We start from the raw sequence: 27,330 nt of genomic DNA, 5'->3' as shown, positions 1-27,330 counted from the left end.
CACCTCTTTTTCACATGGTAGTGGTGGAGTAAGTCAGAAAATGGCACAGAGCTCTGTTCAGAACCAACAATTCTCATGTAATTAAGAATTTAAAACGTGGCCTTTGGTGAATGGAACTTGCCTACCAGGCCCTGTTCCGACTCTGTCTTTTATATGCAAATGATCTAACGGCTGAGTCTACTCACACACACACACACACACGTATGAGCATGTTCCTACCGAGAACCACGCACAGTTCCTCTGTGATAATGCTCACTGTCCAGGTGTGCAGATAGCCCATTCCATCCTCTCCTTCATATATTTCCACTTCTTTGTCTTAGAGAGGACTTTCTTCCATATCCAATGATCACTTCTGCCTATGTCTTCATAGCACTTCTTATCATCTGACTGAGTATCTTGTTGTTAACCTCCTCTTCCTCTGGTTGGAGTGTGTACCTGTGAGAATGGTAGTGAGTGCTAATCGCTGTGCACACCTTGTTCATTGGGGTCCCTGACACGCCCCCCCCTCTGCTGCCCTGAAGCTGGTACACTGAGTGAGTGTCTCCGTACCTGTCTGCAAGTGCCCTGGCATACAGGAGATTCCCCAAAGGACTTATTGAATGTGGACTTATATTTCTTCCTAAGGTCATATGTCATGTTGTACGTATGTTCAGATGCTTTAATTTCTTTCAATACAAGATTTTTGAGTTGTAGAATTGTTTTCTATTTAAGCCTAGGAGCTATTTAAGGATAGAAAATTACTCTAAAGTAAACAACATCATTCCTAATGTTTACGTAGTTACATTCTTATTTCAGACTTCCTATTTTTTGGTAGCACGCAGGGTCTTGCCCTTGCTGGGCTGGCACTCTACTGCTGAGCCACACCTCCAGCCCTTATTTGTACCGGTAATATATTTATATTCTTTATTCTCAAGCTTGGGATTGAACTCAGGGCCTTTGAATTCTCACTTGGCTTTCTTGCTTATAATGCTCTACCACTTGAGTCATGCCTCCAGTTCAGTATTTTGCTGGTTCTATGGACATAGAGTCTCAGGTACTTTTCTGCCTGAGCTGTCTTTGAACTGTGGTTCTCAGATCTCATCCTCTTAAGGAGCAAGGATTGCAGTTGTGAGCCACCAGAGCCTGGCTTACACTGGTAATTTTGAGACAGAATCTTTGCTTCCTGCCTGGACATTTACCTGGACTGCAATTCACCTATTTTAGGCATTTTACTGTAGCTAGGATGACAGATGTGCTCACACCCAACTTCTTCCATTGAGATGAAGTCTCAAACCTCCCAATCTCAGCTGCTTGTGAAGCTAGGATACCAGGAATGTGCTGCTAGTAGGCCTAGCTATGGGTTGAGAAAAGGTCTTGTGAAATTTTTCTGCAGACTTTTAGCCTTAGATCTTGGCCTCCTAAGTAGCTAGGATTATAGGTGTGAGCCAATGGATCTAGCATCAGAAATTTTTTTGTGTGTGTGCCCATCCTGGGGATTGATCTCTTGGCCTGGGCACTGTACCTGAGTCTCTTTTTGCTCTAGGCTAATGCTCTACCACTTGAGCCACAGCAACACTTCCAGCTTTCTCTATGATTAATTGGAGATCAGAGAGTCTCATGAACTTTCCTGCCTGGGGTGGCTTCAAACTGTGATCTTCAGATCTCAGTCACTTGGGCAGTTAGGATTATAGGCATGAACCACTGGCTTCCAGCTCCGACAGTTTTTTATTTTGTTTGTTTTTTAGTTCCTTAAAGCACTGAATACTGGAGATGAACAGGGGAATACATTTCAAATGCACATGGATAGTGACAGTCACACATTTTGTTGTCTGCCATTCACAATAATAATTTCAGAATCTGTCATGCAAAAAAATCTCTATGAAAAATAATTAAATCCCAGTATACAGAAATAAGACTTGGCTTCCTAGCAAATAGAAGGAATAGGAGAATCTACAAATCAGATTATCTTATTCCAACCCCTGCAATGGTTTTAGTCTTTGCCAATTTATTGTCAGCCCTAGTCCAGAGCCAGTTATAGTCCAAGGCACTCTGGCCTTTCTAACTGTACTTCTATTAAGGAAAGGAAATGACTGCAAAGAAGTGACCATTCTTTCATGGAAGAGAGTGGGTTCTAAGGTAGAAAACAAGACATCAATAATGAAAAAGTCAGTAAGAACACAACAAGCCAACTACAGGCTTTGCAGAGAAGAGCTTCTGGGTACCACCACAAATATAGTATGTGTGGAACCTAAGCATTCTCTTACTGCCTTTAAGGATGCGTTCAGCATGGATCACTTGGAAATAAATTTATCATGGTATCACAAATATTTTACACCTATAAAGCAAACAAACTTGCTTTAAAAAAGCACATAGTAATTGGTATTTCCAATGCTTAAGCACTAGATTGAAGGACTGGGCCCACACAGGTCTATGGGACCTACTGAGCTTCAGAAGTCCTAAATCCTCAGCAACATGGAGTTTTGATAGATTAGGGACTGCTTAGTGGCTTGAGGCTCATCTTTTATTCAGAACATGCAACCGCAGCTTTGTTCAACTAACTTCTGTGCTCCAACATTCAAGAGTTTTGACATCGACTGCCAGTTTACAGTGCTAATATAGCATTCATTTTGCAAAGGCAATTACACATCATCTCACCCTGGCTATGGGTGACTATGGATAGCTATTGGGAGGATTAAAGTTCTAGGATGCTGCAGTATAATTAAACAAATCCATAACGCTCTTTGCCAGAGTGTAAAATAAAGCAAAAAAGCAACGTAGTTTTGCAAAAATGGATTTTGGCAAGATAATTTACTATATGTTACTTCCTAAAAGATTGTATTTAACTCTTCTGTGTTTTGGTATTTTTTTTTTGAAAAAAGAGAATTCAGCCAAGAGCCAGTGGTTCATGCCTATAATCCTAGCAACTCAGGAGGCTGAGATCTGAGGGCAGAGTTTCAAACCAGACCAGTCAGGAAAGACTGTGAGAGTCTTATCTCCAATTAACTAGCAAATAGCTGGAACTGGAGCTGTGGCTCAAGTGGTAGAGCAGTAGCCTTGAGCATAAAAGGGCTCAAGGACAGTGCCTAGGCTCTGAGTTCAAGCCCCAGGATCTGTCTTCCCCCACCCCCCTTCACTCACCCCCCCTCCCCCAGCTCCCCAACAAACACACATACTCACACACAAGGATGTAAAAAAATTTAGTAAGGATGATTTCTATCAGCCCTTAAAGGAGCCAAGAACCTTGAAGTTAAATTCCTATTTCTTGATTTCCCATAATGTAGAAACAATTCAGCCATGATATTTCTCCCAATTATCATCCAAGGAGAAACAAAACACTACTTCTTCTTCAAGGGACAACAATCTTAAGGAAATAATTGATAATTCCTTGCAGAGGTGTAGAGATACATTGGTTTCCCAGGAATCCTTACTCATTGAGTAAATCTTGCAATGGCGATAATTCAAAATGGAAGATTCACGGACCTAATGGCTTAGGATGAAGATATTCATGCTCCCTCTTCTCAGCACTGTAAGTTTTTTCCCTTTGATTTGATGGTTTATGAACAGGAGGGGTTTACATGCCCCTTTCTTATATCTACCAGGATGTAAGAAGGATTTAGAGCAGGAAATTCAACAAATTTAAGCCTTGCCCTTCCTTCCATGAGTAACGAGTTTATACCCATGCAAATTTTCATGTCCTTACTCTCTTGAGAGAAAGAATTCAATATGAAATTTCAAACATACATAAATTTTTAAAATCATGTGGAAAGGAAAACTTCAAATAACAGAAACCCTCTTGGACATTATGTGTGTGTGTGTGTGTGTGTGTGTGTGTGTGTGTGTGTGTGTGTGTGTGTGTGTGTGTGTGTGTAGGTAGGTACTTGGGCTTGAACTCAGGACCTAGGTACTGTCCCTGAGCCTTTTCCACTCAAGGCTGAAGCTCTACCACTTGAGCCACGGCTGTACTTCAGGCTTCTTGGTGATTAATTACAGATAAGAGTCTCACAGATTTGTCTACCTGGACTGGCTTAGAACCATGATCCTCAGATCTCAGCATCCTGAGTACCTAGGATTACAGGTATGAGCCAGGGGCATTGGGTTCTATATTGTTTCTTTAAAGAAAAATGTCTCCATATAACTGACAATTCAACAATGCTACTTGTATTTCTTTTTTAGCTTAGCAACAAAACAAGCATGGAGTATGCGGAGTGAACTTCCCGCAGTGGCTGTCAACCTGTTTACGTTTCCTTTTTTCTCCTGAGATCCTTACGTGTCACAGGAGTTGAACATGGCCTATAACGATGCCCTCTAAACCTTGAAAGGATTTCTGTATCACTGTGGAGGACTAGTTCTCGAAGACATTTCCAATCATCACCCAAACCCCTCCTTATGTTTTATCTGTCAAGAGTTCTGGCAGGAAACAGATGGTGTACTTGGATGGCTAATTAAAGAATTTAACAAAGGGACCATTTATAAAGATGTGATTGGGAACAAACTAACAAGTAATAGAGAGGATCCCTCTCCCAAGGACAGGGCAGCCAGATTGTCACCATCTCAAAGTGAGAAGACACAAGAATCTCTCAGAAGCAAAGGATGACACAGCCAGTTACGGTGGTGACCGGAAGGAAGGAAATCACCAAAATAAATAGTCATATTTACCTCCCCTGGATGTACCACCAGGGCCCTCACCCAAGTTCAATCAAAACTGAGACCAATGGGGAGAGCACTCATTAATTCTTTCTATACAAGTCTGTCCCCAGGACACAAAGCAGGACAACAAAGGTGAGATGGAGGCGCTAGAGTGGAAGAGTGAACCAAGGCACGATGAGTCTCCTCTCACACTTATGCACATATACTTCAGTGAAACTCACATTTCAATTTGAAAACAACTTAGTGGGAAGTTTTTCATCAGTAAAACCAGGAAGCAATTTGTATTGTGTGTGTGTGTGTGTTGGTACTAGGACCTGAGCACTGTCCCTTAGGTTTTTGATCAAGGCTGGCACTCTACCACTTAAGCCACAGCTGCATTTCTGGCTTTTTGGCTGGTTAGAGGAGATAAGAGTCTCAGATTTTTCATGCTCAAGCTGTCTTCTAGCCAAAATCCTCAGCTCTCAGCCTCCTGCGAAGCTGGGATTACAGGCATGAGCGGTCGCATTTTATAGTTTGAACCATTTTAAGTGGAGAAAAAGAAAGAACACATTTAACAAGATAACAACAGACACTATAAGGTAAGAGAAATATTTATTTAATTTTGCACAAGAACGAGCTGATACTGAACAGATTCAACCAAATAATATTAAGTGCAGTAAAACAAGAAAGTAGGGATGACTTTTCCTGTTAGAAAATACTAAGTAACCATGCCTGTGCATTATTTTTTTTATATCATTACAATAACTGGTATCAGACTTCTTTGCAGAGTGTGTACTGTACATAATGCATTACAGCTTATATGTTTGCTTCAGAAAATAGAATTCATTCACTACCTGAAAGCTTGTCTTTGTGCAGTGAAGAACCTGACTGACTCGTGAAGCTTCTGATCTAGGAGGAAGTTTCCTGTACCAGTGAAAGCCAGAGGCTTCCCAGGATCCACTGGGCTCCTGTGTCCTAGGTCAGGTGTCATGACGTCACGAGTTGCACACCAATCCTACAAGAATGGCATTAGGTACAGCAGAGCCAGATCTGTGGGCTAGTTTTTTCCCCAAGAATCTTCCTTTTGCCTTCTGTTTTCCTCAAGCTCCACAAATTCCACAATTGAAAGTTCACTCAGCGACTCACAAAGTGTATTGAGCTGCCCATACATCATCCGTTTTCACCATTTGTTTTTTTGGTCTTTTTAAGGAAAGAACATTCTTTAAACAGAAATCTCCCATGAGACAGTTAACTTCAGAGTTCCTGAAGGCACTGCGGATCGACTGAGCAACAGATGTGGCCATTCTAGGAAAAAAAAAAAAAAGTGAAAAGGAAGGTGGAGTATGTTTTTTTAAAAACATTAGCAACTACTGACAATGACATACAAATGCCAACTACGTAGTTCTTGTTATTTCCTGAGTCTCTGAACGGCTACTCAGGACTCTCCTACTACACGGCTGACCATGCCCAGTGATGTGGTAATTGTGGACTGAATTCACTGACCCTCGGACACACTCTTGTATCACACTTCTTCTTTTATTTCTTTAATCACAAAATACCTGCTAAGCATATTGGCACTAGCCATATTAATAAAGTAGATCTGGTTATGAACGCTGTAGGCAAGTGTTTATTAGGGAAAGAAACTAGAAAGTACCAGTGAGCACACAATGAAAACTTATGGAAAGTACTTTGGATTGCTGTGCCCTACCAACGTGTGTGTGCTGATATTCTAATGGCTAGGATAATGGTAGCAGGAGGTGAGGTTATTGGGAGTTACTTCCATTTAGGAAGGCCTCATCCTCATCCCTAATTCGAATACTGGAAAGCTTGCTGCTTACTTTCTCCCCTTCCCCCCTCCACCCCCCAGCCTCCCCCCCCCCCCCCCCCCCCCCCCCCGCTCTCCATTGTTTTAGGACACAATGAGAAGATGCTCTATATATACAAGAAGAGTTCCCTTGCTAGACTCCAGATCATCCAGTGCCTTGACCTAGGACAATGAAGGTGAGTCTCTCAGTCTTTTGACAACTGTGGGAACTAACATTTATAGTTTAAACCATCCAGTCTATGGTATTGTGTTGCAGAAATCCAAACTGACTTAAGACAAAGGGTAAGCAGGGCAGCTTTCTCCGTAGAGGTCCAAGATCTGAAGGCAAATGCATGGAAATAGGCCCACAACACAAAGCCCTGCAGGAGAAGAGGTTTTAGAAATGACCAGAGTTATAGTTAAGAAGCTGAGAAAGGTTCTGATGAGAAATTTAACTTGGTGAGGAAAATAGCATACTAGGGGAAGCAGGTAAGGGATGGGCTGAAGTGGTTTTTACAAATATCAAAATAATGTTCTGGACTACAAGGAAGGAAAAAAATCTCCCTTCCATCTTCTTAAATTCCTCACACTTGTACTTTTCTCACCCAGCTCACTACTACTAAGATGATGTGAATGCAGCTATTACAATTACAGTGATAACACTCTCTTTACACTTCTAGTTTGAGTACTCTGTCAGATACTTTGCCAGCATCTTAAACATGATCTCATTTCAAGCCTTCTGTATTCCCATCGGGGACTCTATGAATAGTCACACATTTTAGTTCAGAAAATGGAGATCAGAAAGCTTAAATATCATGTCCAAAATCACAGTTCATAAATGGTAGAGCTGGGATTCAAACTTATGTCTGCTTCTAAAATGCATCCTCTAATCTCTATTTTCCCCTCAGATAACCAACTTTCAACCAAAGATAACTTTGATTAAAAATGTACTATACTTTAATATGATATAATCAAAAGTGTCTTTGTTTCTCTAAGATCAAACTTTTGAAAAAGAGAATTTAATACTCTAGTCTTTGCTGAAGCACAGCAAATGAGAGGGGAAAAAAAAAAAAACCAGCCTATACCCAGGAAGATAATTATTGATTTAACTTAATCCTAATCCTTTCAAAATTACAATTAAGCTGAATCCTGACTCTGGCAGTGAGACGGAGACTTCCCATCTCCAGGACCTGCAGCAGAGTTGTAAAGCTTTACCGTCATTCTTTGAGCCCCAGACTATCTATGCATCACTACGTACTAGCTCCTCCACTGAGCAGAAAGAGAGAGCGTTTGTGGTACATCCTGTCACTTGAGAAATTATCACTCAAATTCCATGAGGAAAAAAAAAACTTCTTTACTACTGTTCCCATAAGCATACTTCAAGAAAAGATTTTATTTTCCAAAAAATAGTTTATTTTCCAAATCCTTCCATGAGTATCTTCTTCATGCTGTGTCACTGGCTCCGACTTTGCAGTACACTGCACTGCAGCACTATCATTGGCAGCTCTTCAACTGAGAAAGTGTGTAGTTCATACATGAAAGATGAGCCAGTCTTCCAACCGGGGTTCTGAACTCAGTAATGATGTAACTGATTCCATAAGGTGATCCTGCCTATGGATGAAAACCATGGAGTCTGGACAAGATATAAAAATAGGAATTGTGGGCGATGGAGAGCGGCGGGCAGATGAGGAGGGATTTCAAGCCTTGAAGGGAAAGGAAATTTACTGTGTGAGATTCACTTTGCCTTGGTATTTCACTTTAGGGCATTCCTTAGCCTGCATCTTCATATAACCATAAGTCAGGCAGAAATCTGCAATCTTAGGGGCTGGAGATGTCAAGAGGAGAGCGTAGGGGCTCAAAAAGTTTTAAAAGGGAATGCCTATACAGTAAGGAAGTGAATCAACACATTATTTTCCTTCAAAGCTTCGGCTGGTTGTTGAATTGCAGAGGAGACCCTACAGAGATAATCAGGGAGACTCAGCTGGAATGCTGGAAGCTCTCAGTAGAGATTTCAGATGTGTTCACACTGTATCAGTATTTAATATGTGTCCTGGCCAAGTTGGAAACAATTGGTAACAATTCAAGTTTTCACTGAAATCTTCAAAGGGGCCATGATAAGGGATAAAATAATATCTCAAGATTAAGAGGTACATACTCTATAACTAAAAAGAAGTCAGAACACAGACTCATGTAACAAGTACAACATCAAGTGTCTACAAACACAACGTGACTGGCCAGCTATTTACAATCTGCCAGAACAGAAATACCCTTCAAAGGAAACCAGTGGAATCTAGGATCCATACAACACGGCATTCATGGTATCCTACATACTATAAAATGAATAAATCTGAGGAAAACAGGGAAATGTGGCCCTTAAGAGAAAAAGTAGTATAGAAAAAAGACTCAAAGATGATTTTGGTGTAATTAAGCAGATGACCATTAGGAAATTTCAGTTCAATACATTCAAAGATGTTTAAATAAACTGTTACCTAGCTGGGCACTAGTGGCTCACGCCTGTATTCCTGGCTACTCAGGAGGCTGAAATCTGAGGATCACAGTTCAAAGCCAGCCTAGGCAGGTAAATCTGTGAGACTCATATCTGCAAGTAGCAAGCAAAAAGCCAGAAGTGCTCAAGTGATAGAGTACCAATGTTGAATGAAAGAGCTAAGGTATAGTATTCAGGCCCCAAATTCAAGCCTAAATGACTATATTGACAATTTTGTATGGTCTGAGAATGAAGTTATAAATAGCCAAAGGCAGATTAAGTTACTTATTTAGTTTTAGCATTGATCTCAAAATTATGACAATGAAACTAAAAGCTATTAAGTTAATTTTATAGGAATAAGAAGTTCAGGTGCTGGGAAGGTGGTTCAGTGGTAGAGTGCTTGCCTTGCATGCATGAGGCCCTGGGTTTGATTCCTCAGCACCACATAAGCAGAAAAAGCTGGAAGTGGAGCTGTGGCTCAAGTGGTAGAGCGCTAGCCTTGAGCTGAAGAGCCAAGGGACAACACGCAGGCTGAGTTCAGCGGAACAAAAAAGGAAGAAGAGGAGGAGGAGGAGGAGGAGGAGGAGGAGGAGGAGGAGGAGGAGGAGGAGGAAGAGGAGGAGGAGAGAGGAGGGAGGAGGGAGGAGGGAGGAGGAGGAGGAGGAGGAGGAGGAGGAGGAGGAGGGAGGAGGGAGGAGGGAGGAGGAGGAGGAGGAGGAGGATGAGGAGGGAGGAGGAGGAGGAGGAGGAGGAGGAGGGAGGAGGGAGGAGGGAGGAGGAGGAGGAGGAGGAGGAGGAGGAGGAGGAGGAGGAGGAGGAGGAGGAGGAGAAGGAGAAGGAGAAGAAGGAGAAGAAGAGAGGAGGAGGAGGAGGAGGAGGAGGAGGAGGAGGAGGAGGAGGAGGAGAAGAAGAAGAAGAAATTCAGTTGCTTTCAACTATCACTATTTACTTATCAACTAAAAATGAATAATTCAGAGTTGGGTGGTGTAGGGAGACACTATTAATGCTCTGGAAACAAAACTAACAGATGGTGCCTCCAGTATAATATCTAGTTTGTTGTATGTGCAATTTATTTTTAAAATACACAAAATCTAATAAAATTAATATCTGAGACAAATTGGGCAAAACTGAGCACATTGTTATAAATCATAACTAATAAGACAGCAAATGGTATTATACAGCAACTTTTAAGAATCAGATCTTATCTGAGAAGAAGATAGAACTTTAATCTCAAAATGTACTTTCTGGAATTCATTTTTTTTGGGGGGGTCTGGTCGTGGGGCCTGAACTCTGGGCCTGGGTACTGTCCCTCAGCTTTTCAGCTCAAGGCTAGCGCTCTACCACTTGAGCCACAGTGCCACTTCCAGCTTTTTTCTTTTTGCTTATGTGGTGCTGAGGAATCGAACCCAGGGCCTCATGCATGCAAGGCAAGTACTCTGCCTTCCCAGCCCCTGGAATACATTTTCATCAAAACTCAAACTACAGTAGTTGTTTATAAAGAAACAAATGACAAGCTCATTCATGCTCTTTCCTAAATGCATTTTTCTCACTGAAAAGGCTTGAGCTGTTATTTTGTTATAGTTGGTATAATTTCTTTTCTTTCTTTCTTTCTTTCTTTCTTTCTTTCTTTCTTTCTTTCTTTCTTTCTTTCTTTCTTTCTTTCTTTTCTTTCTTTCTCTTTCTTTTCCTTCCTTCCTTCCTTCCCTCCTTCCCTCCCTCCCTCCTTCCTTCCTTCCATCCTTCCTTCTTTCCTTCCTTCCTTCTTTTCTCTTTTTCTTTTTCTTTCCTCCCTTCCTTCCTCTTCTCTAAACCCCTTCCCCTTCCATCTCTATCACTCCATCTCTCTCTCTCTCTCCCCCATCCTTTCTCTTTCTTTTGTGCTATTACTGTCATTAACCTCATTTCTGGGCCTTATACTCTTGTTTGCCTTTTTGTCCACAGCTAGCACTCTACTATTTGAACCATACTTCCACTTCTGTTTTTTTGCTGGTTAATAAGAAATAAGAGTCTCTTGGATTTGTCTTCCCTGGCTTTGAACTGTGATCCTCAGATTTCAGCCTTCTGGGTAGCTAGGATTACAGGTGTGAGCCACCAGGGCTAGACTGATTTATTTTCATCCCACCACCTGATAGATATTTTTGTTGCTACTGTGCAAAGAGAATAACTACTTAATGAAGTTGAATCCTTTATACCTTTGATCTGTGAGGTTAAGTATCAGAAAGATGTTTGTCTATTGGTCATTAGAGCTCGTTTTGAGAAATTCATTGTTAAGTATACATATATCAAATATATATGAAGGTAATAGTGTATATACATTACTAACTTGTACATTCTTTCAAATTTGCTAATGTACTTTCAGAAAAACAGCCATAAGTAGTCACTCACTAAGCTTTGCTTGAGTGACGAATTACACTGAAAAGAGTGGAGATTTGGTTTTGAAGAGGGAAAAGAAGGTATCTCAAAGCTTAACACATTTTACATTTCTTGGTCCTGTTATATCAAGCCACTCTAGTAAGAATTTATACCTAGTGAATCTGAATTAGATGGCTCTATTGAAAAAATTTTACAAAATGAAGTGCTCCCTTTGAAACCAGAGCAGATACAGACACAGTAATGCTGAGAAAAAAATGTGACATTTGTGCTTTTTGGTTGCAGTTCTTCAACCTTTATATTATTTACTTAGTGTTGGTATTGCTCAAAAATGATAGCTATGAGTTAGAAACGTTACCAAATTAAACTTTACAGAATAACAACCAAATTAAAATAATTTCAGCTTGGTCACTATATCTAGGAACTCTCTCTTTAATCTACATTATCTATATTTGTGCCCTCTTCAAAATAAAAGGTTTAATGCTTTCTTTTCCTATGAGAATAAAGAGAAAAATCTTTATAATGATTTTTTCACCAACTGAAGGAATAAAATATGGTAAACCAATCTTATATTTTTCAACTCAATGTAACTGACCATAACAAACTAAGAAACATGCCCATTTTTTTTTTCTGTATTGATTTCCACTTTAGAAAAAGGTAATGCATCTCTTTTGTCAATAGGTTTTGCAGATCTCAGAAAAGAACCAGATCGGAATCAATAAAATCATACTGCCTTCCATCATGGATGGAGAAGCGCGAAGTCTGGTGGTACAGTATTTTTTAAGCTGGGCATAGATGGCTGTATTAAGGGAACTTTCTAGAAGGTGGTTCCCACTGATGATCACCATGATCACTGCCTACACATGCTTCCTTTCTCTCTGGATACCCGCACAGGCTGCACATGACACTCAGCCTGGTACTAGGAAAGATGACAGTTGTGTGTCCCATCTCTACTTGAATGACTAACAGGAACTACTCTGCACTGTCCAGGCAAGGCATAGCAGCCTCTGTGAGCACTGGCATCCCTGACACCACGCTCACTGCTGGGACCCAATGGGCTTTATTTACCTTGCACTGGCACAGAGTGCACTCGGTGCCATGCTTGATCCACGAGGACCCCGTGAAGCGCACTACATTCATCTCGTCCAGGCAGGTTTTGGTGATGTCATTGCGGATGGTGTCGGCCTGGCAGGGGTCAGTGACACAATGTGGGCAGCACTCATTCTCCGGGAGTACACTGAATTCACACTCCACCTCCGGGCAAGGCAGAGGCCAGCAGTCCACTTCCCCTTGCTGTAAGAAGGGATGAGGCAGGGAGGAGGGCAGATGGGAGGAAAGGGAGAAGGCAGTGAGTGAGAGGAGGAGAGCAGAGGTTACTCCATACTGCATGCATGCCATTCATGGTTATGCCCCATGGTCAACACCCAGGAATCCTGCAAAGGGTTTACATGAGCTTATCAGAACCATGAGTTCAGACTGGGAAGGTGGCTCAGTGGTAGAGCGCTTGCCTTGCATGCATGAGGCCCTGGGTTTGATTCCCCAGCACCACAAAAAGAAAAAAGCTGGAAGTGGCGCTGTGGCTCAAGTGGTAGAGCGCTAGCCTTAAGCTGAAGAGCTGAGGGACAGCACCCAGGCCCAGAGTTCAGGACCCAAGACTGGACTCCAAAAAAAAAAAAAACAAAAAAAAAAAACAAAATACAAAAACAGAACCATGAGTTCCTTATGGCAGCTAGATTTTTTGAAAACAGTTTCAAGAATTAAACCACCAAGAACACAAAATTTCCCTTAATAAATTTTGCCAGGCACAGGTAGTTCAAGGCTGTAATCCTAGCTACTCAGGAGGCTGAGATCTAAGGATCACAGTTTGAAGCCAGCTTGGGCAAAAAAAAAAAAAAAAAAAAAATCCATGAGACTGGGAGCTCCAATTAGTCAGCAAAAAGCCGGAAATGGAGGTGTGGCTCAAGTGGTAGGATGTTAGTCTTCAGCAAAAACGCTCAGGGCTAGCACGGAGGCTCTGAGTTCAAGCCCCAAGACCAGTGTATCCACACAAAAAAGGACAACAAAATAATGAATTTGCATGGGCCTATCTTTCCCACTATAAAGGAGAGTAATTCAGTGGCGATGAGGTCTCTAGTTCACATTTTCATCATGAAGTGCCTTTTTTATTCCTTTGTCTTTTTGCTCACTAACTTGTCATGGGTTCTGTTCTTCAAGAGAAAGTTTTGCCCATTTTCAAGAAAATAGACTGAAATAATGAAGGGAATTTGACGTTTGATCTTCGTTCATGTAGCTTTTTCTGTGCTGTGCTTTGAACGCTTTCCTCAAACTCCTGTCCAACACAAAGCCTACCAAACACCTTGGAATTGATTTCTGTCCTCCTTATTCCACATGGAAAAAAACATGTGAGGTAAATCTTTTCAAAAACATCATTCCCTAGCTGGATGCTTGTGGTTCACACCTGTAAGACTAGCTACCTGGGAGGCTGAGATCTGAGGACTGTGGTGTGAAGCCAACCTGGGCAAGAAAGTCTGTGAGACTCTCATCTCCAATTAACCATCAAAAAGGTGGAAGTGGAGCTGTGGCTCAAATGGTATTATGCCAGCCTTGAGAGAAAAAAAGCTTAGGGACAGTGAGAAAGCTAAAGGATGGCATTCAGGCCAGCATAAAACAAGAACAATTGTTTTTGTTCATTTATTTATTTAGAGACAGCGGAGGCTGGACTCCTACTTGAAATCTTCCTGCCCCAGCCTCCCAAGTTCTAGGATTACAGGTGAGGAACATCTGCTTTGAATATTCAGTTTGAATATTTATTTATTGCTTATCTAGAGTATGCAGAAATGAAGTGTATATTTATTTATTGCTTATCTATAGTACGCAGAAATGAAGTGTACACAAGAATAGTACTGAAAGTAGTATCAGGATTTAGAAGAAGAAAAGGTATTCTTAGGAAGGGAGTTGCTACTGGGGTTTGAATTCAGGGCTTTGTGCAGGTTAAGTAGGAGCTCTACTGCTTGAACCATACCTCAAGCCCTTTTCTACTGTAGTTATTTTTGAGATAGGGTCTCACTTTTTGCGTAGACTGGCCTAAACCATGATCTTCCTGGCTTAGCTTCTTCCCCTGGCTGGAATGACAGAAGTGCACCACCATGCTCTGTTTTCCTGTTGAGATGGAATATCACAATCTTTTTGCCTGGGCTGGCTTGGGACCTATGAACCTCCGCATCTCAGTCTACCACCCAGGTTGGAGATATGAAGTGAGGAGTTCATGAACTTTTTGCCCAGGCTGGCTTTGAAGTGCAATCCTCCCAATCTTGGCTTCCTGAACAACGAAGATTATATGCACAAGGGACTCATACTTGGCTCATTGCTTGTTTTATGTTTTTTAAGTCTGAGGAATAAGCAGAGATAGGCTAGCAAAATATCTATCTGGAAAGAAGAATGACTATTTTTTCGTGAATGTCATTGTTCTCCGGTAGCCATCTGTAAGTAAGTAAACTAGGCAGGAGGGGGAAGTGTGCAATCTGTCTTACTTTGGGGCCACAGAAGCACTCCTGAAGGAGCTGTCACTCTCAGAGCGTGAATACACATAGTTACACACCACATCTGTCCCAGAGGCTTCTTTCTCGGGTCCAGCATTTCGTCAGCCTCCTCAGGCCTTGTTTTCTTTGGTATGTGCCAACCCCACCAGCCTGGTCCTGGGTGTTGGCAGTGGGGTGGGCAGGCTGCCTCCCGCTGAGATCCCGGGTCTGCACCCCCTGCCCAGCTCCAGGCAGCCACAGCCACTCACCAGGCAGCGGCACTGCTGGCAGCTCTGCAGCCAGGTGTCCCCGCTGTTGTACACGGTCTCTCCGTTCTGGTGGAGACACTGGCTGCTGAGCCTCGGGTCACACTCGGGGCAGCAGAAGAGATCCACTGTGGGGTTCTCACAGTCACACACCATCCGCCGGCACATAACAAATCCATTCTGCAGCAAGAAGGGAAAAGGCATGAGCCCACACCCCCAATTCCCAGGGCACTCACGTCATCTGAAGATGGAGGTGACTCGCGGCTGTTCAGCCGGCAGAACACATTTTCTTTATGATTTGTAGTGAATACAAAGAATGCCCAAACTGGATGCCCTGGAGGCTTCCAATGTCTTTCCACTTACCACCTCTCGGTGACTTGATCAGAAGGAAACCTTCCTGAAACCAATCAGTATGAGACGTTAACTACTGTAATTGTCTTTTACTATCTACTGGGTTTACATGTGGATTTGAAGGCACATTCTAAGTATTACAAATGAGGGCAGCCATGCAGCCTGGTTCTTTGGGTCTGACATGATTAATTAAACAGCACTCTAAACATTCACACAATGAGAACAAGGAGGATATTCTTAGGAGTGGAATACAAGGGCTCAATAGCTATGTGCATATGATCACGCAAAATGATGCTTATTGAAATGAGCTCCAAGAAATGGAAACTAGAGTATTTTTATTGTATGATTTGCAAGTCTTTTTATTTTTTTCCTTTCTTTTCTCCCCCCCTTTGGCTTATTCCTTTTGTCACTGTTTTTGGTTTCTGTACCCTTTGTCTTATATATAAGTTTATCTGATTTGGGGAGGGGAAGGAGAAACACAGAAATGGAGGGACAAAGGGTGAGCCAATTCAGCAGTTGCACTCATTAGACACTATGTTGGAAATGAACTATACAACTTTGGGGGAGGGGGAGGGAAGTCAGAAGGGTTTCTGTGAGAAAATGAGGGAGTGGGTGACACTGTTCAAAAGGAAACATATTCATTACCTGATTCATGTAACTGCAACCCCTCTGGGCAGCACCTTTACAGTAAAATTTTTTTTAATGTAATGTTAAGCATGCATGGTCCTCATGTGTATAGAGATATGCATATGTGCAAATAAATGTACCTATACTTGTATGTTGGTATAATACTATTATTGTTATTAATGATGGCATAGCAATTTGAATACTAAGTTTATTACCCCTAGAGCCATCATGTTAGTATTTGGTAGCAAGTTAGTATGTTTCAAATACTGCTAAATTTCTGGAATTTTTGAGTGTTATATTTTTGTAAAGGACTTATCAATTTCTCTGATTATAGTCGATTTTCTGCTACATAATATTATTAATTTAGCCACTACTTAAGTCTCTATTATGAACTGGGGACACATCACATGACACCACTCTAAAACTGAAATAGAGCCCAAATAGACATTTTTCTTGGATCATATATGACTTCATTTACACATTAATTAATATATTAATTAATAATTAATAATCAAATGTTATCAACAAGTGAATCAATATACACTTTGCAGTGTAATAGAACAATGAAAGGTGTCCAGCAATAAAAAGGAAAAGGTATGTATAATGAAACTAATCAGACTCTAAAATCATAATGCGAAGTCAGACACAACGAGTATATACTACATAATTCTGTTCATGAGAGTCTGTAGAAATTATTAGTGTATAATCTACAGAGGCTAGAAGCCATGTTTGCCTGGGTCTCGGTTGCAGGGCTAACTAAAAAAAGATAGAGCTCAATAGCTGGGTTAGAAGCCCTTCATCACATTAATTGTGATAGTGGTTAAATGGAGGGATATATTTCTCAATATATGCAAATCACGACTTCATTAAATAGTTTTAATCAATTGCACAAATAGTGTAATTCTTTAGCGAGCCCAGTCAAAAACCTAACAAGACGGGGCGAGGAAGGTGGCTCAGTGGTAGAGTGCCGGCCCTGCATACATGAGGTCATGGGTATGAGTCCTAAGCATCACATAACCAAAAAAAAAAAAAAAAAAAAAACCCAGAAGTTGTGCTGTGGCTCAAGTGGTAGAGCGCCAGCCTTGAGCTGAAGAGCTGAGGGACAGCGCCCAGACCCATGACCAACTCAAAAAACAAAACAACACAAACAAACCCTGCAAGATAAGCACTAGGAGACAGCAAGAGGTGAGGGAGACCAGGTGGGACCAAGGGGAGAGGGGCAGACTACTGAAGGAGAGAAGGAGGGAGGTAGAATGCAGTCAAGAATTCATGGAATATACAACAAAATTAAGGAAAGTAAGGAAAGGGGTGGGTCAGAAGAGGGAGAGAATGTTGAAAGGGCTGACACTGATCAAGATGCATGGTGTTCATAAACTGCTTGGTTAAACAGCAATGCCTTTGTACAGCTATTTAAAGATTACCCGCCCCCACCCCCCACACCTAGCAGTAACCTTCCACTGAAACATTCCTGTACTGAATAAAGTTCTTTGCACTCACTGAAACCATCTTTTAATCGCAGCTCAAGAAAATGTGACTATATATCGTGTAATTTTAGCCATCCATCAGGAAGAATGGTATTACATTATTAGCCTGGAAATGTCTGGGCCTGGAAAAAAAATGAAGTAAGACAAATCCAGAGACTAAAGGTCATGTTTTTATTTTCTCCTAGGTGGAGGTTAGATCTAATTTATAAGTCTCTACGTCAACTTAGACTGGGTCATATGCATATATATACACAAACATATTAACTCAAGTGTGCTATATGCAGACACATTCCAATGGTGTAACTCTTTGGAACAACTAACTAACTTATAGTCTAATAAAATGAATACCAGAGAGCTGGAATTGAGGAGTGCGAGGGGTGAAGGTCAAGGGGAGGAGGGTAGAGAAAAATAAAGACAGGATGGGTAGGAGAAATACACCTGTGATATTCAACCTACACGTACACCAATCACCATCACATGCACATATAGTCACGTGACAGGGAACTAGACACGCTGAGGGGAGGGATGGGGGGGAAGGTTGAAAGGGGTGACACCGATCTAGATGCACTGTGCTCACAAACGGATGTGTGGCACTGAAACCCCTCTGCACCCCTCACTTAGAGGGGATGGAAGAAGGCTGTGTTGGCGCTGACCTGGCAGGAGCAGACGGAGCAGCGGTCATTCTCCAGCACCCAGATCTGCCCGTTGTGCTTGACTCTGCCGCCGTGGACGCAGTCCCCCGTGCAGTTCTTCCCGTGGGGGCAGCGGCAGTCGTAGCCCCCGTCCAGGTTGAAGCAGACGGTGTCGTTGGCACAGTTGTGTCTCCCAGCCCCGCATTCATCAATATCTGTGGGTGGGAGCAGCACAGCACGCTGTTTCAGACCTTCCAACAGACCACCTGCCCTGAACTGCACATGCATTTTTCACCTGCTGACACACTGTCCCCTCTCCCGTGCGGAGGAAAGCAACGTGAATGATCAAGGAGATTTCACAGGGAAATGTATGATCACACCTTTCCACTTAAACAACCAACACCAGAGATCACGTCAGTGGAGAGTTGACCGTTTTTCTCTCTCCGTCGATGCCAGGGCACTTTATGAAACATTCCTATTTTGGAAAGCAAGAAGATAACTCCATTTTTCTAACGAAAACCGCTTGAAGCTGGGCACTGATGGCTCCCGCTTTAATCCCAGCCGCTCAGAGGGTTGAGATCTGAGGGTCATAGTTTGAAGTCAGCCCAAGTAGGAAAGAGCTATTCTTATCTCCAATTAATCACCAAAAAGGCGGATATGGAGCTGTGGCTTAAGTGGTAGACTGCTAGCCTTGAATGGAAAAAAAGCTTCAGGGAGAGTGACCAGGTCTTGAGTTCAAATCCCAGGACTAGCACACAAAAAAACAACAGAAACAAAAAACCCCAGAAAAGAAAACCCCAGAGCTCAGTAGTGAGAATTCTAAACAGTGCATGTGAGGTTCTCTGTATTAAACTGGTGCTTACTGAACATCTGTTCTTAGTGGGAGAGAAATGTCTTAGGATACCCTATGATTTATTATTCCATTTCGATCTCTAGTCTCCAGTGATACCTCCCACACTCAAGAGCTTCCGAGTTCTGTCTGGCGGTTTTCCCTTACAGGTGAGGTGTTTTTTTTATACTGTCCATAGTCTCCTTTACTCACCTACGAAAAGCAGGTGGCCATCAGCAATTACCATTGCTCTCAAAAGTAATCCTCTCCTTCACTTCCCATTTCTGAGGATCATTTTCTTCCCTGCTTGACTCAATTGGCAGCCGCCCATTCTTCACCTGACTTCCTCCGTCCCACAGGAATCGCAGCCCAGAGCATTTTCATACAGATGAAAAGCAAACATGTCTTGACCCACAGAGCAGGTCCATAAGAGGAGATGCGATTCCTTTTATTTACCCCGTAATTTGAAAGGTCACAAGCCAAAATACATTTCAGAGAGATTGTATGAGTGGCAGTAAGCAGTTATTTCCCATTTCATCAGATTTTTCTAAGTAAAGGTCAAGAAGGAAAGAATTAAATCACGGCAGGAGGACGTAGGTTAGAGAGAAGATGGAAAGGATGGTTTTTAATGAAGGGAACTGTATGCTGATTTTCCCACAAGATTTTAAAGATTGGCTACAGTAAATAACTCCTTTGCATAGCTTGATTCTAACATTAATGGGAGACTAGCATTGGTTGGACTATCACGTGGCCATATTTAGAGTCTTAAATACTTACTGTTCCATAAGTTAATTTTGTCATAAATGTTTATAAGCCACATGACATATTAACCCTGATTTTTTTTAAAATTAGATCTCATCTTCAGATATCAATAAATTGGGACAATGACTGAAAGTTAAATGTATAGTGAGCTTCATTTGTCACGGAAATACTATTTATGATTATAAACTATGAACAAAGTAAGAATTGTCCACCAGCATGCGTGTGGACTTTTAAAAAATAAGTGCAACCGTTAATACACACATATACATATGTATGTATTTCAGATCAGAGAAAATGTTCTCTCTGTAATGAAAATAAGATCTTATAAATCTGCTCTATATTTGGTCTACTCGGAATAACACAGCATACCATCAAATAAATTTGATGAGTTGATCTTTGTCTCCATTTAATATTCTTAGAATTAGGAATTACAGTATGCAGATAAAACATTAACTATAATAGTCTGACCTCTCTGACCACAAACTCTACAGACACCTCTTTAATACATAACCTTTTCAATATCCATCAAAAAGATGTTGTGCTGCTGCTAATGGCAACAGCTGGATCTTTGAAACCATTTCATTTTGTCTGATGCTTAAGAATCAAAGGTCTATGACCAGATAATACATCTTATTTTTCCTTAAAGGCAGAAAGAGTCATTAGGAGTGTGAAGTGTCTGTGTTCTTAAATGAGATATGTTTATAATCAGGCAATATAAGAGAATGTCACAAATAACAAAGGTTGGCATGAGATTGTCACACCTGGAGAAACTACTAATGAGTATAAAACATCACAATGGACTAATTATTCTAGTACCATTTGAATTAGTGTGAATCAATTTCCTTTTCTACTGGTTATCTACACTGGCTTTTCCAATGTGGAAAGTTTGTCCATCTGATGAGTAGCACTGAATTTTGGAACTCATAAAAATGATTAATCCCATAAAAGGATTACATTCTACTTTAAAAATGTATCATGACAATAAACATTCTAGCTTTATAAGCATAGATAAGTCCTTCAAAGAGTGACCCCTGTAGAAATACTGTTAAATCCATTTCAATTTTCAGTTCTCATCTGATTTGGTTTAGCCACAACATTCAGCACAGCTCACTTCCTTTCTTGAAATATTTTTCACAGCTTCTTACCACAGTAATAGTTTCTTCTGTATCTTCTAACTGTTTTCTAGATATGGCAATTGTACTGTGAATGAGAGGAGGCGTAACAGAGAGTTTTGACGTAAGATTGTGTTGAAGGCCTAAAGTTTACAGCTATGAAGATGTGTTGGAAGAACAGAAATGTAGTTGTGACAGGAATGTCTAGTGAGAGAGTGGACTGGGGAGCCACACAGACCTAAGGGGCATTGAGGCCCAAGGGAAGGTCCTGTTGAGCAGCCAATAAGGCAATGCATATGCTATAAAATTAAGAAGAGTGAGGAAGGGGTGGGTTGGGCGGCATAGGTGATAAAGTTGAAAGGTGTGACACTGGTCAAGATGCATTGTATTCATAAACTCTTGTTGAATAGCAATGCCTTTATATTTACAAATAATAAACTATAAAACAGAAATTTGAACATTAAAAAAGTAGTAAGGTATTACTCATGAAGCTGAAATTTGAGGATTACAGTTCAAAGCCTGCCCAAGCAGGAAAGTCTATAAGACTCTTACCCCCATTAGCCACTTAAATCTAGAGTTAGAGCTGTGGCTCAAACAGTAGAGGGCTATCCTTGAGTGAAAAAGTTAAAGGGGCAGCTCCCAGGCCCTGAGATCAAGCCCTAGCACTGGTTGTGTGTGTGTGTGTGTGTGTGTGTGTGTGTGTGTGTGTGTGTGTGTGTGTGTGTGTGTGTGTGTGTGTGTGTGTGTGTGTGTGTGTGTGTGTGTGTAGATAGGTAGGTAGATTGATAGAGAGATAAGGAAAATGGAAAAAAAATTACAATGAGATTTTCATTTTAGAAAAATTACCTTGGCTTCCTTTTGGAGAAGGTATTTGAGTCGATTAGAATTGGAAGCCAGGAGGATCAGTGAAATAGACTGTATCAAAAGTCCAGTTAAGAGATGTTCTTAACAATAAAAGAAGTCTCATGCAGTTGCTGGTTGAACCAGATTCTGAGAACTTTTCTTTGATTGAGCCTCAGAACAACCCTTCAATTCACAACACATTCCCATCTTTACAAAATAGGAAACTGAGGCTGAACACAATCAGCAAGGTATAGAGCCAGGCTCTCAGGACTGTGTTCTCCCTCCCTCCCTCCCTCCCTTCCTTCCTGCCTTCTTTCCTTCCTTCCTGTCCTTTTTGTGCCAGTACTCTAGCACTCTACCACTTGAGTGATAATTTCACTTCCAGCCTTTTTGGTGAGATAAGAACCTCTCAAACTTTCATGCCTGGGATGGTTTTGAACTGTGATCCTCAGATCTCAGCCTCCTGACTAACTAGGATTATAGGTGTGAGTCCCCAGTGCCTGGCAGGACTGTGGTTTTTTTTTTTTTGTTGTTGTTGTTTTTTTTGTTTTTTGTTTTTTTGCCAGTCATGGTGCCTGAACTCTGGGTCTGGGCACTGCCCCTCAGCTCTTCAGCTCAAGGCTAGTGCTCTACCACTTGAGCCACAGCGCCACTTCTGGCTTTTTCTGTTTATGTGGTGCTGAGGAATCGAACCCAGGGCCTCATGCATGCAAGGCAAGCACTCTACCACTGAGCCACCTTCCCAGCCCAGGACTGTGGTTTTAAGCTCAGTGCTGTACCAATTGCAGCTCTAAGGAATGTACAGGTAGAGGTAATGGAGATAGAATTAACATGACTAAGTGATATACTGACTCTGAACATTATAAAAAGGAGAGATCAAGAATGATACTTGAAAATTTATATAGAGAAGGAAGAGAGGAAAGTTGCTGGAGAGTAGAAGGGGTGGGCAGTGATAAAACTGCTGTGTTTGGTTTAGGGTGGGTTGAAATGCATTTTCCTCTGGTCTTTCACAAGAAGCTGTCCAGTAGACAGTTGGATGGATACACAAGTCTAGAACTCAGAAATTAGAACTGGGCCAAAAGACAGATTTGGTGTGCAGATATATTTTCATTATTCTTTCTCTAAAAAAATATCCCTTCACACACAGATTCAAACTTCATGCAATGCTACTGCAAGTTACTTTCTCTGCCTGACCCACTTTTCCTATGTGAAATCTCCAATAATAGCATCATGCTTAATGAAGTCCTAAGACAAACGCCAGGTACACTGGGAAGTCTTCTTCAGGCCAAAGGAGAAATCATTTATCTCTGCTTCCTCACTGATCATAATTTATACTTTTTTTCCTTAAAGTTGAGTGAATTTTCCATTTCCACCTTGTCTTATGGCTTTGCCATGTGTTAAGGAATTCACAGTGTCTCACACCTGTAACAATCCTAGGGCCTCAGGAAACTGAGATCTGAGGATCAGAGGATCATGGTTTGAAGCCAGCCTGAGCACGAAAGTCTATGAGACTTGTATCTCTAATTAACTGCCAAAAAGCCTAAAGTGGAGTTGTGCCAAGGGTACAGTACCAGTCTTGAGTGAAAAAACTAAGGGTGCTAAGGCCTGCGAGTTCAAGCCCCAGTGTCAGCACAAATAAAAAGAAAAGAAATTAACTACCTTCTGTCTTAAATAACAACTATCGTACAGATTTTATTGGCTTCTACAGCTGAAAAGAGTAGTCTTCCTTCCTAATTATATGTAGCAGATACACACACCAGTAACTACTAGCTGAGGTGAATTCAATTCATGTTTTAATTGATGTAGGAAAAGAATCTGCGACATATGTCTTGAACCACATATTTAAAAGAAAGTATAACCTGCTATTACAAGTTTAAAAAACTCCCCAACCTTAAAGATTACCCAGGAAGTAAAGAAAGAATGGAAAGCATAAATATGAATATAGAATCTTATTATGTGGGGAAAAAAGGCTGGGTCATGACCCAGTATTTCAAATTTCAAACCTAGTACAAACAATGGTATGGGCCCAGAAAAGAACATTCTGATGCATTACCTGGGGATTAAGTGTCTTCCTGGGATAAATGGTTCAGCAAAATAGCATACGATTTGTCAGAATGCGATTTATAAGCATATATGTAGGAGACATTATTATAGCAGTGAAACAGTACTGTTATTTATTCATGTCTTTAGATTTGAATAAATCATATACTTTAGACTGATTATAAAACCACTGTGTGGTCTTGTCCACTTTGAAATACCTTTTATTTTAAAAATGTAAGCAGCAGAAAAATGTCTGCTTCTTAGCTAAAATCATACTCCTAAAACTGAATCCTTGAAATACTAGTATCACAATTCTACAAATCGCTTCAATTGCAGAGAAGGGGTAGTTGTTTAGTCCTTTAGCATTTTATTTAAAATAACATAAGTGGGTTATTTTTTTATAAGACTTCTTCAAAGTATGCTGTCTTCTCACAGTAGTAGATTTTTCTGATAACCTTTATAAATAAATTTTATTGGTAGATAATGGAGATTTCCCTCCTGGAATTGTGGCTTTTAAAAAATAAACATTTCAGAGTCTCTATCTCCCATTTCTACTCTTTCTCTCTCTTGCTCCCTCTCTCGCTTCTCTCTGTCTTTTCTTTAACGCTGTTATACTGAAACAAACTTGCTAACGCTTAAAAAAATTAAAAAATAAACATTTCTTTGTGGAATTTCATTGAAAAGCCTTTTTCTATGTAGGTAGGTGTCTTATAGACTCTTTTCCTTTTCTATCGTCTATGTATCACGTGTTATTTTAATGTTTAGTTGAGATGTTCTTGTCACTTTCTGGGCTGAATACTCATGAATATGCTAATTGTGTTCTTACCCTGAACTCTACCATGTATCTACTTCAAATATACTATGTGTTATGAATATGTATCTATCCCATATTTCATACTCCTATCTAATTCAAACATTGGTTATATGCATAACAGAGTTTCAATTAAATGGTGATCAGTTTTCCTATCTATTTCTATCTTCCATTTCAATTGTTTATGCTAGAAAATTAAATGTGTCATCTATGTGCAAGGCACTGGGCTAGGATTTGGTGATATGGTAGCAGACTGGCAAATAGAATCCATGACCCCTGAGGCTTACATTCTAACATAGACCATAAGCAAGCAAACAAATAAATATATCCTATAATATCAGAAGCATTTTATGATCTCTGTAAAGAAAAATGAGGCAGAGGAAGTAAACAGGATGTTGGACATAGGAACCATTTCAAATTTGGAGCGTAGGAGAAACAATTCGAGTGGACATCTGAGCTAAATGAAAGTAGAATCATGCAAAATCAGGAGAGATGGAATTCCAGGGAAAGGGCACAGCTCATGCAAAGTAATCAATATGATGAATGTAAGAAATGGCAAGAAAGCCAGGGATGCATATTGAGCTGGTTCTTATAAACCATGGTCTGGGGGCTGGGCTTTATTCTGAGAAATGGACAAAATTCCAGGAGTTTGAATAGAGAAGTCAGAGGTTATGGGACAGTTTGAAAAGGTTTATTCTGAATATTACAGGAAAAAGCTTACAGGAAGGACAGGAGGGGAAGATGAACAAAATGGAGGCTGCTACATTTCTATAGGGCTGGGAAACCATGTGTCTGCCAAAGGCTGTCTGGATATTTGCAACATCACTTTCCCGCCATATAAAATTATCAATACAGGGGTGTGTGTTCCATCATGCAACACACATATTTTGTGGGCTTTTAAAAGCTAACAAGCTGTACATTCCCTATCTGAAGACTTAGATCAGGGGTACCACCAGGGGTGGTAAGTGGGGATCTGGGGATTGGGTTGGGAATGTATGAGCTGACGTGGTGGATGTGAAGCCACCACAGGCAGAAAACTTCTATGAGATTCCGTCTCCTCAGAGAAAGCTGGACTTGGTGCCATGCACCTGCAATCCCAGTGAGAAGGGGAGGCTTATAGTAAGTGGATCAGGTGCAATGCTGGCAAGAAGAGCTAGAGCCGATGCTAAAAATAACCAGGGGAAAACAGGGCTGCGGCAAGCAAGCAAACTCAAGGCACTGGGTTCAAACTCTCTCTTTCTCTTTCCATCCCTCCTTTCCTCTCTCGCTCCCTCTCTCCCTAACTCCTCCCTACTAATTCTATTTCACCACCACTCCTTCTACTCCTCCTTTTTCTTCCTTCTTTTTTCTTTCCTTCCTACTAGTACTCTTCCTTTTCCTCTTCTTCCTCCCCCTTTCCCTGTCTCTCTCTCTCTTCTTCTTCCCCCTCTTCCTTCCTCTTCCTCTCTCCCCTCCCCCTTTCCCTCTCTCTCCAAGGCAGTGCTGGCCTCGAATTTTGATCCTCTGATCTCACCCTCCTATGTAGCTCAAATGACAGAAGCATTCCATGGCACACAGCTGTGGACTGATAAAAGATCATTAGTCCTGAGTCTTGAACCCTGGGCCTGGGCACTGTCCCTGAGCTTTTATGCTCAAGACTAATACTCTGCCACTTGAGCCACGGCACTATTTTTGACTTCTTTGGGTAGTTAATTGGAGATAAGAATCTCATGGACTTTCTAGCCCAGGCTGGCTTTAAACCTCAATCATCAGATCTCAGCCTCCTGAGTAGCTAGGATTACAGGTGTGAGCCACCAGTGCCCAGCTCTAGAGCTTTGTATAGCTTCGGCTGGCCTGAGACTACAATCTTCCTCTTCTCAAGTAACTAGGATTCTGGTTGTGAGCCATTGGCACCAGCCTTCTTTCTGGGCATGATTATTTTTAAAGCCAGTCTTCTGGGAGAGTGTGAGGGAAGGGGTGACATTGTCTAAAAAGACACGTACTCTTTACCTAACTTAAGTAACTGTAGTCCCTCTGTACATCATCTTTATAACAACAACATAAAAACATTTTAAGTCACTCTTTTTTGGATGATAGTCAATCACTCTACCATGTCCTTGACCTTTCTGGTTATATTTTGTTTTAAAACAGCATCTCACTGTCTTTGGCGTGGGATGGCATCACATTTGTGACCTGAGGATCTCCACCTCAGGAGTACCTGGAATTGCAGGTGCACGTTACTCTGCCCTGCTGGAAGATTCAATGCTACACTGTGGCACACAAGAAAAGTAGTTTGTCAGCAGAGGGACTGCAATCTGTGGTGGCTGGTACTCTCTACAGGCAAATATTTCCTGGGGAACATTCACAACTGCAAGGTGCAACCTTCAGACAACAGTCATTATCACCACAGTGATTATTAGCAAATGTCAGGTTTGACACCCAGAGTCGGGCAACGGCATTCCCATGTTTATGTGGAAATCGAGATGAGCCTCTGCTTGAAGTCCGGATCTCCTTCTGCTGCTCTTGGCAAAGCGAGCTGGTAACCCTGGCATCCAGCACCCATGTCTGCTTTGCTTTGCTTTCTGTGACAAACCTTTGAGGCCCAAGGATAAATGACATCCTAACATTTAGGTATCCGGTCCCTTTATGCCAGATTCTCTGATGATTTCATCAACTGTATCATCTTAACCTCCACCATCCTCTCAAGCTGTTGCAGGTTTAAATGCAAATGAGGAAAACAGTGGAGGCCTTGAGTTTTGCTTTTGTTTTCCTTTCCCGGAGCCAAGAATTTGATGGCAAGCACAGGGTAGGC

General features: G+C 41.3%; 1 protein-coding gene across 5 annotated transcripts in view; it reads right to left on the bottom strand.

The window, feature by feature from the left end:
• Positions 1–5,200: 5,200 nt before the first annotated feature.
• The window catches only part of Nell2 (neural EGFL like 2), a 340,654-nt gene continuing 318,524 nt past the window's right edge, over positions 5,201–27,330 (bottom strand). For all 5 annotated transcript variants that reach the window (XM_042677765.1, XM_042677763.1, XM_042677762.1 and 2 more), the window contains 4 exons: positions 18,164–18,357; positions 15,052–15,228; positions 12,333–12,557; positions 5,201–5,910 (listed from right to left, as the gene is read on the bottom strand). In XM_042677765.1, coding sequence (XP_042533699.1) covers positions 5,860–5,910; positions 12,333–12,557; positions 15,052–15,228; positions 18,164–18,357 — 647 coding nt within the window. In that variant the 3' untranslated portion in view covers positions 5,201–5,859. The remainder of the gene's footprint in view (positions 5,911–12,332; positions 12,558–15,051; positions 15,229–18,163; positions 18,358–27,330) is intronic.

Source organism: Dipodomys spectabilis, unplaced genomic scaffold (genome assembly GCF_019054845.1).
Source record: "Dipodomys spectabilis isolate Male_0828 unplaced genomic scaffold, ASM1905484v1 ptg000039l, whole genome shotgun sequence".
Classification (NCBI taxonomy): Eukaryota; Metazoa; Chordata; class Mammalia; order Rodentia; family Heteromyidae; genus Dipodomys; species Dipodomys spectabilis.
This window is presented reverse-complemented; position numbering and strand designations above follow the sequence as displayed.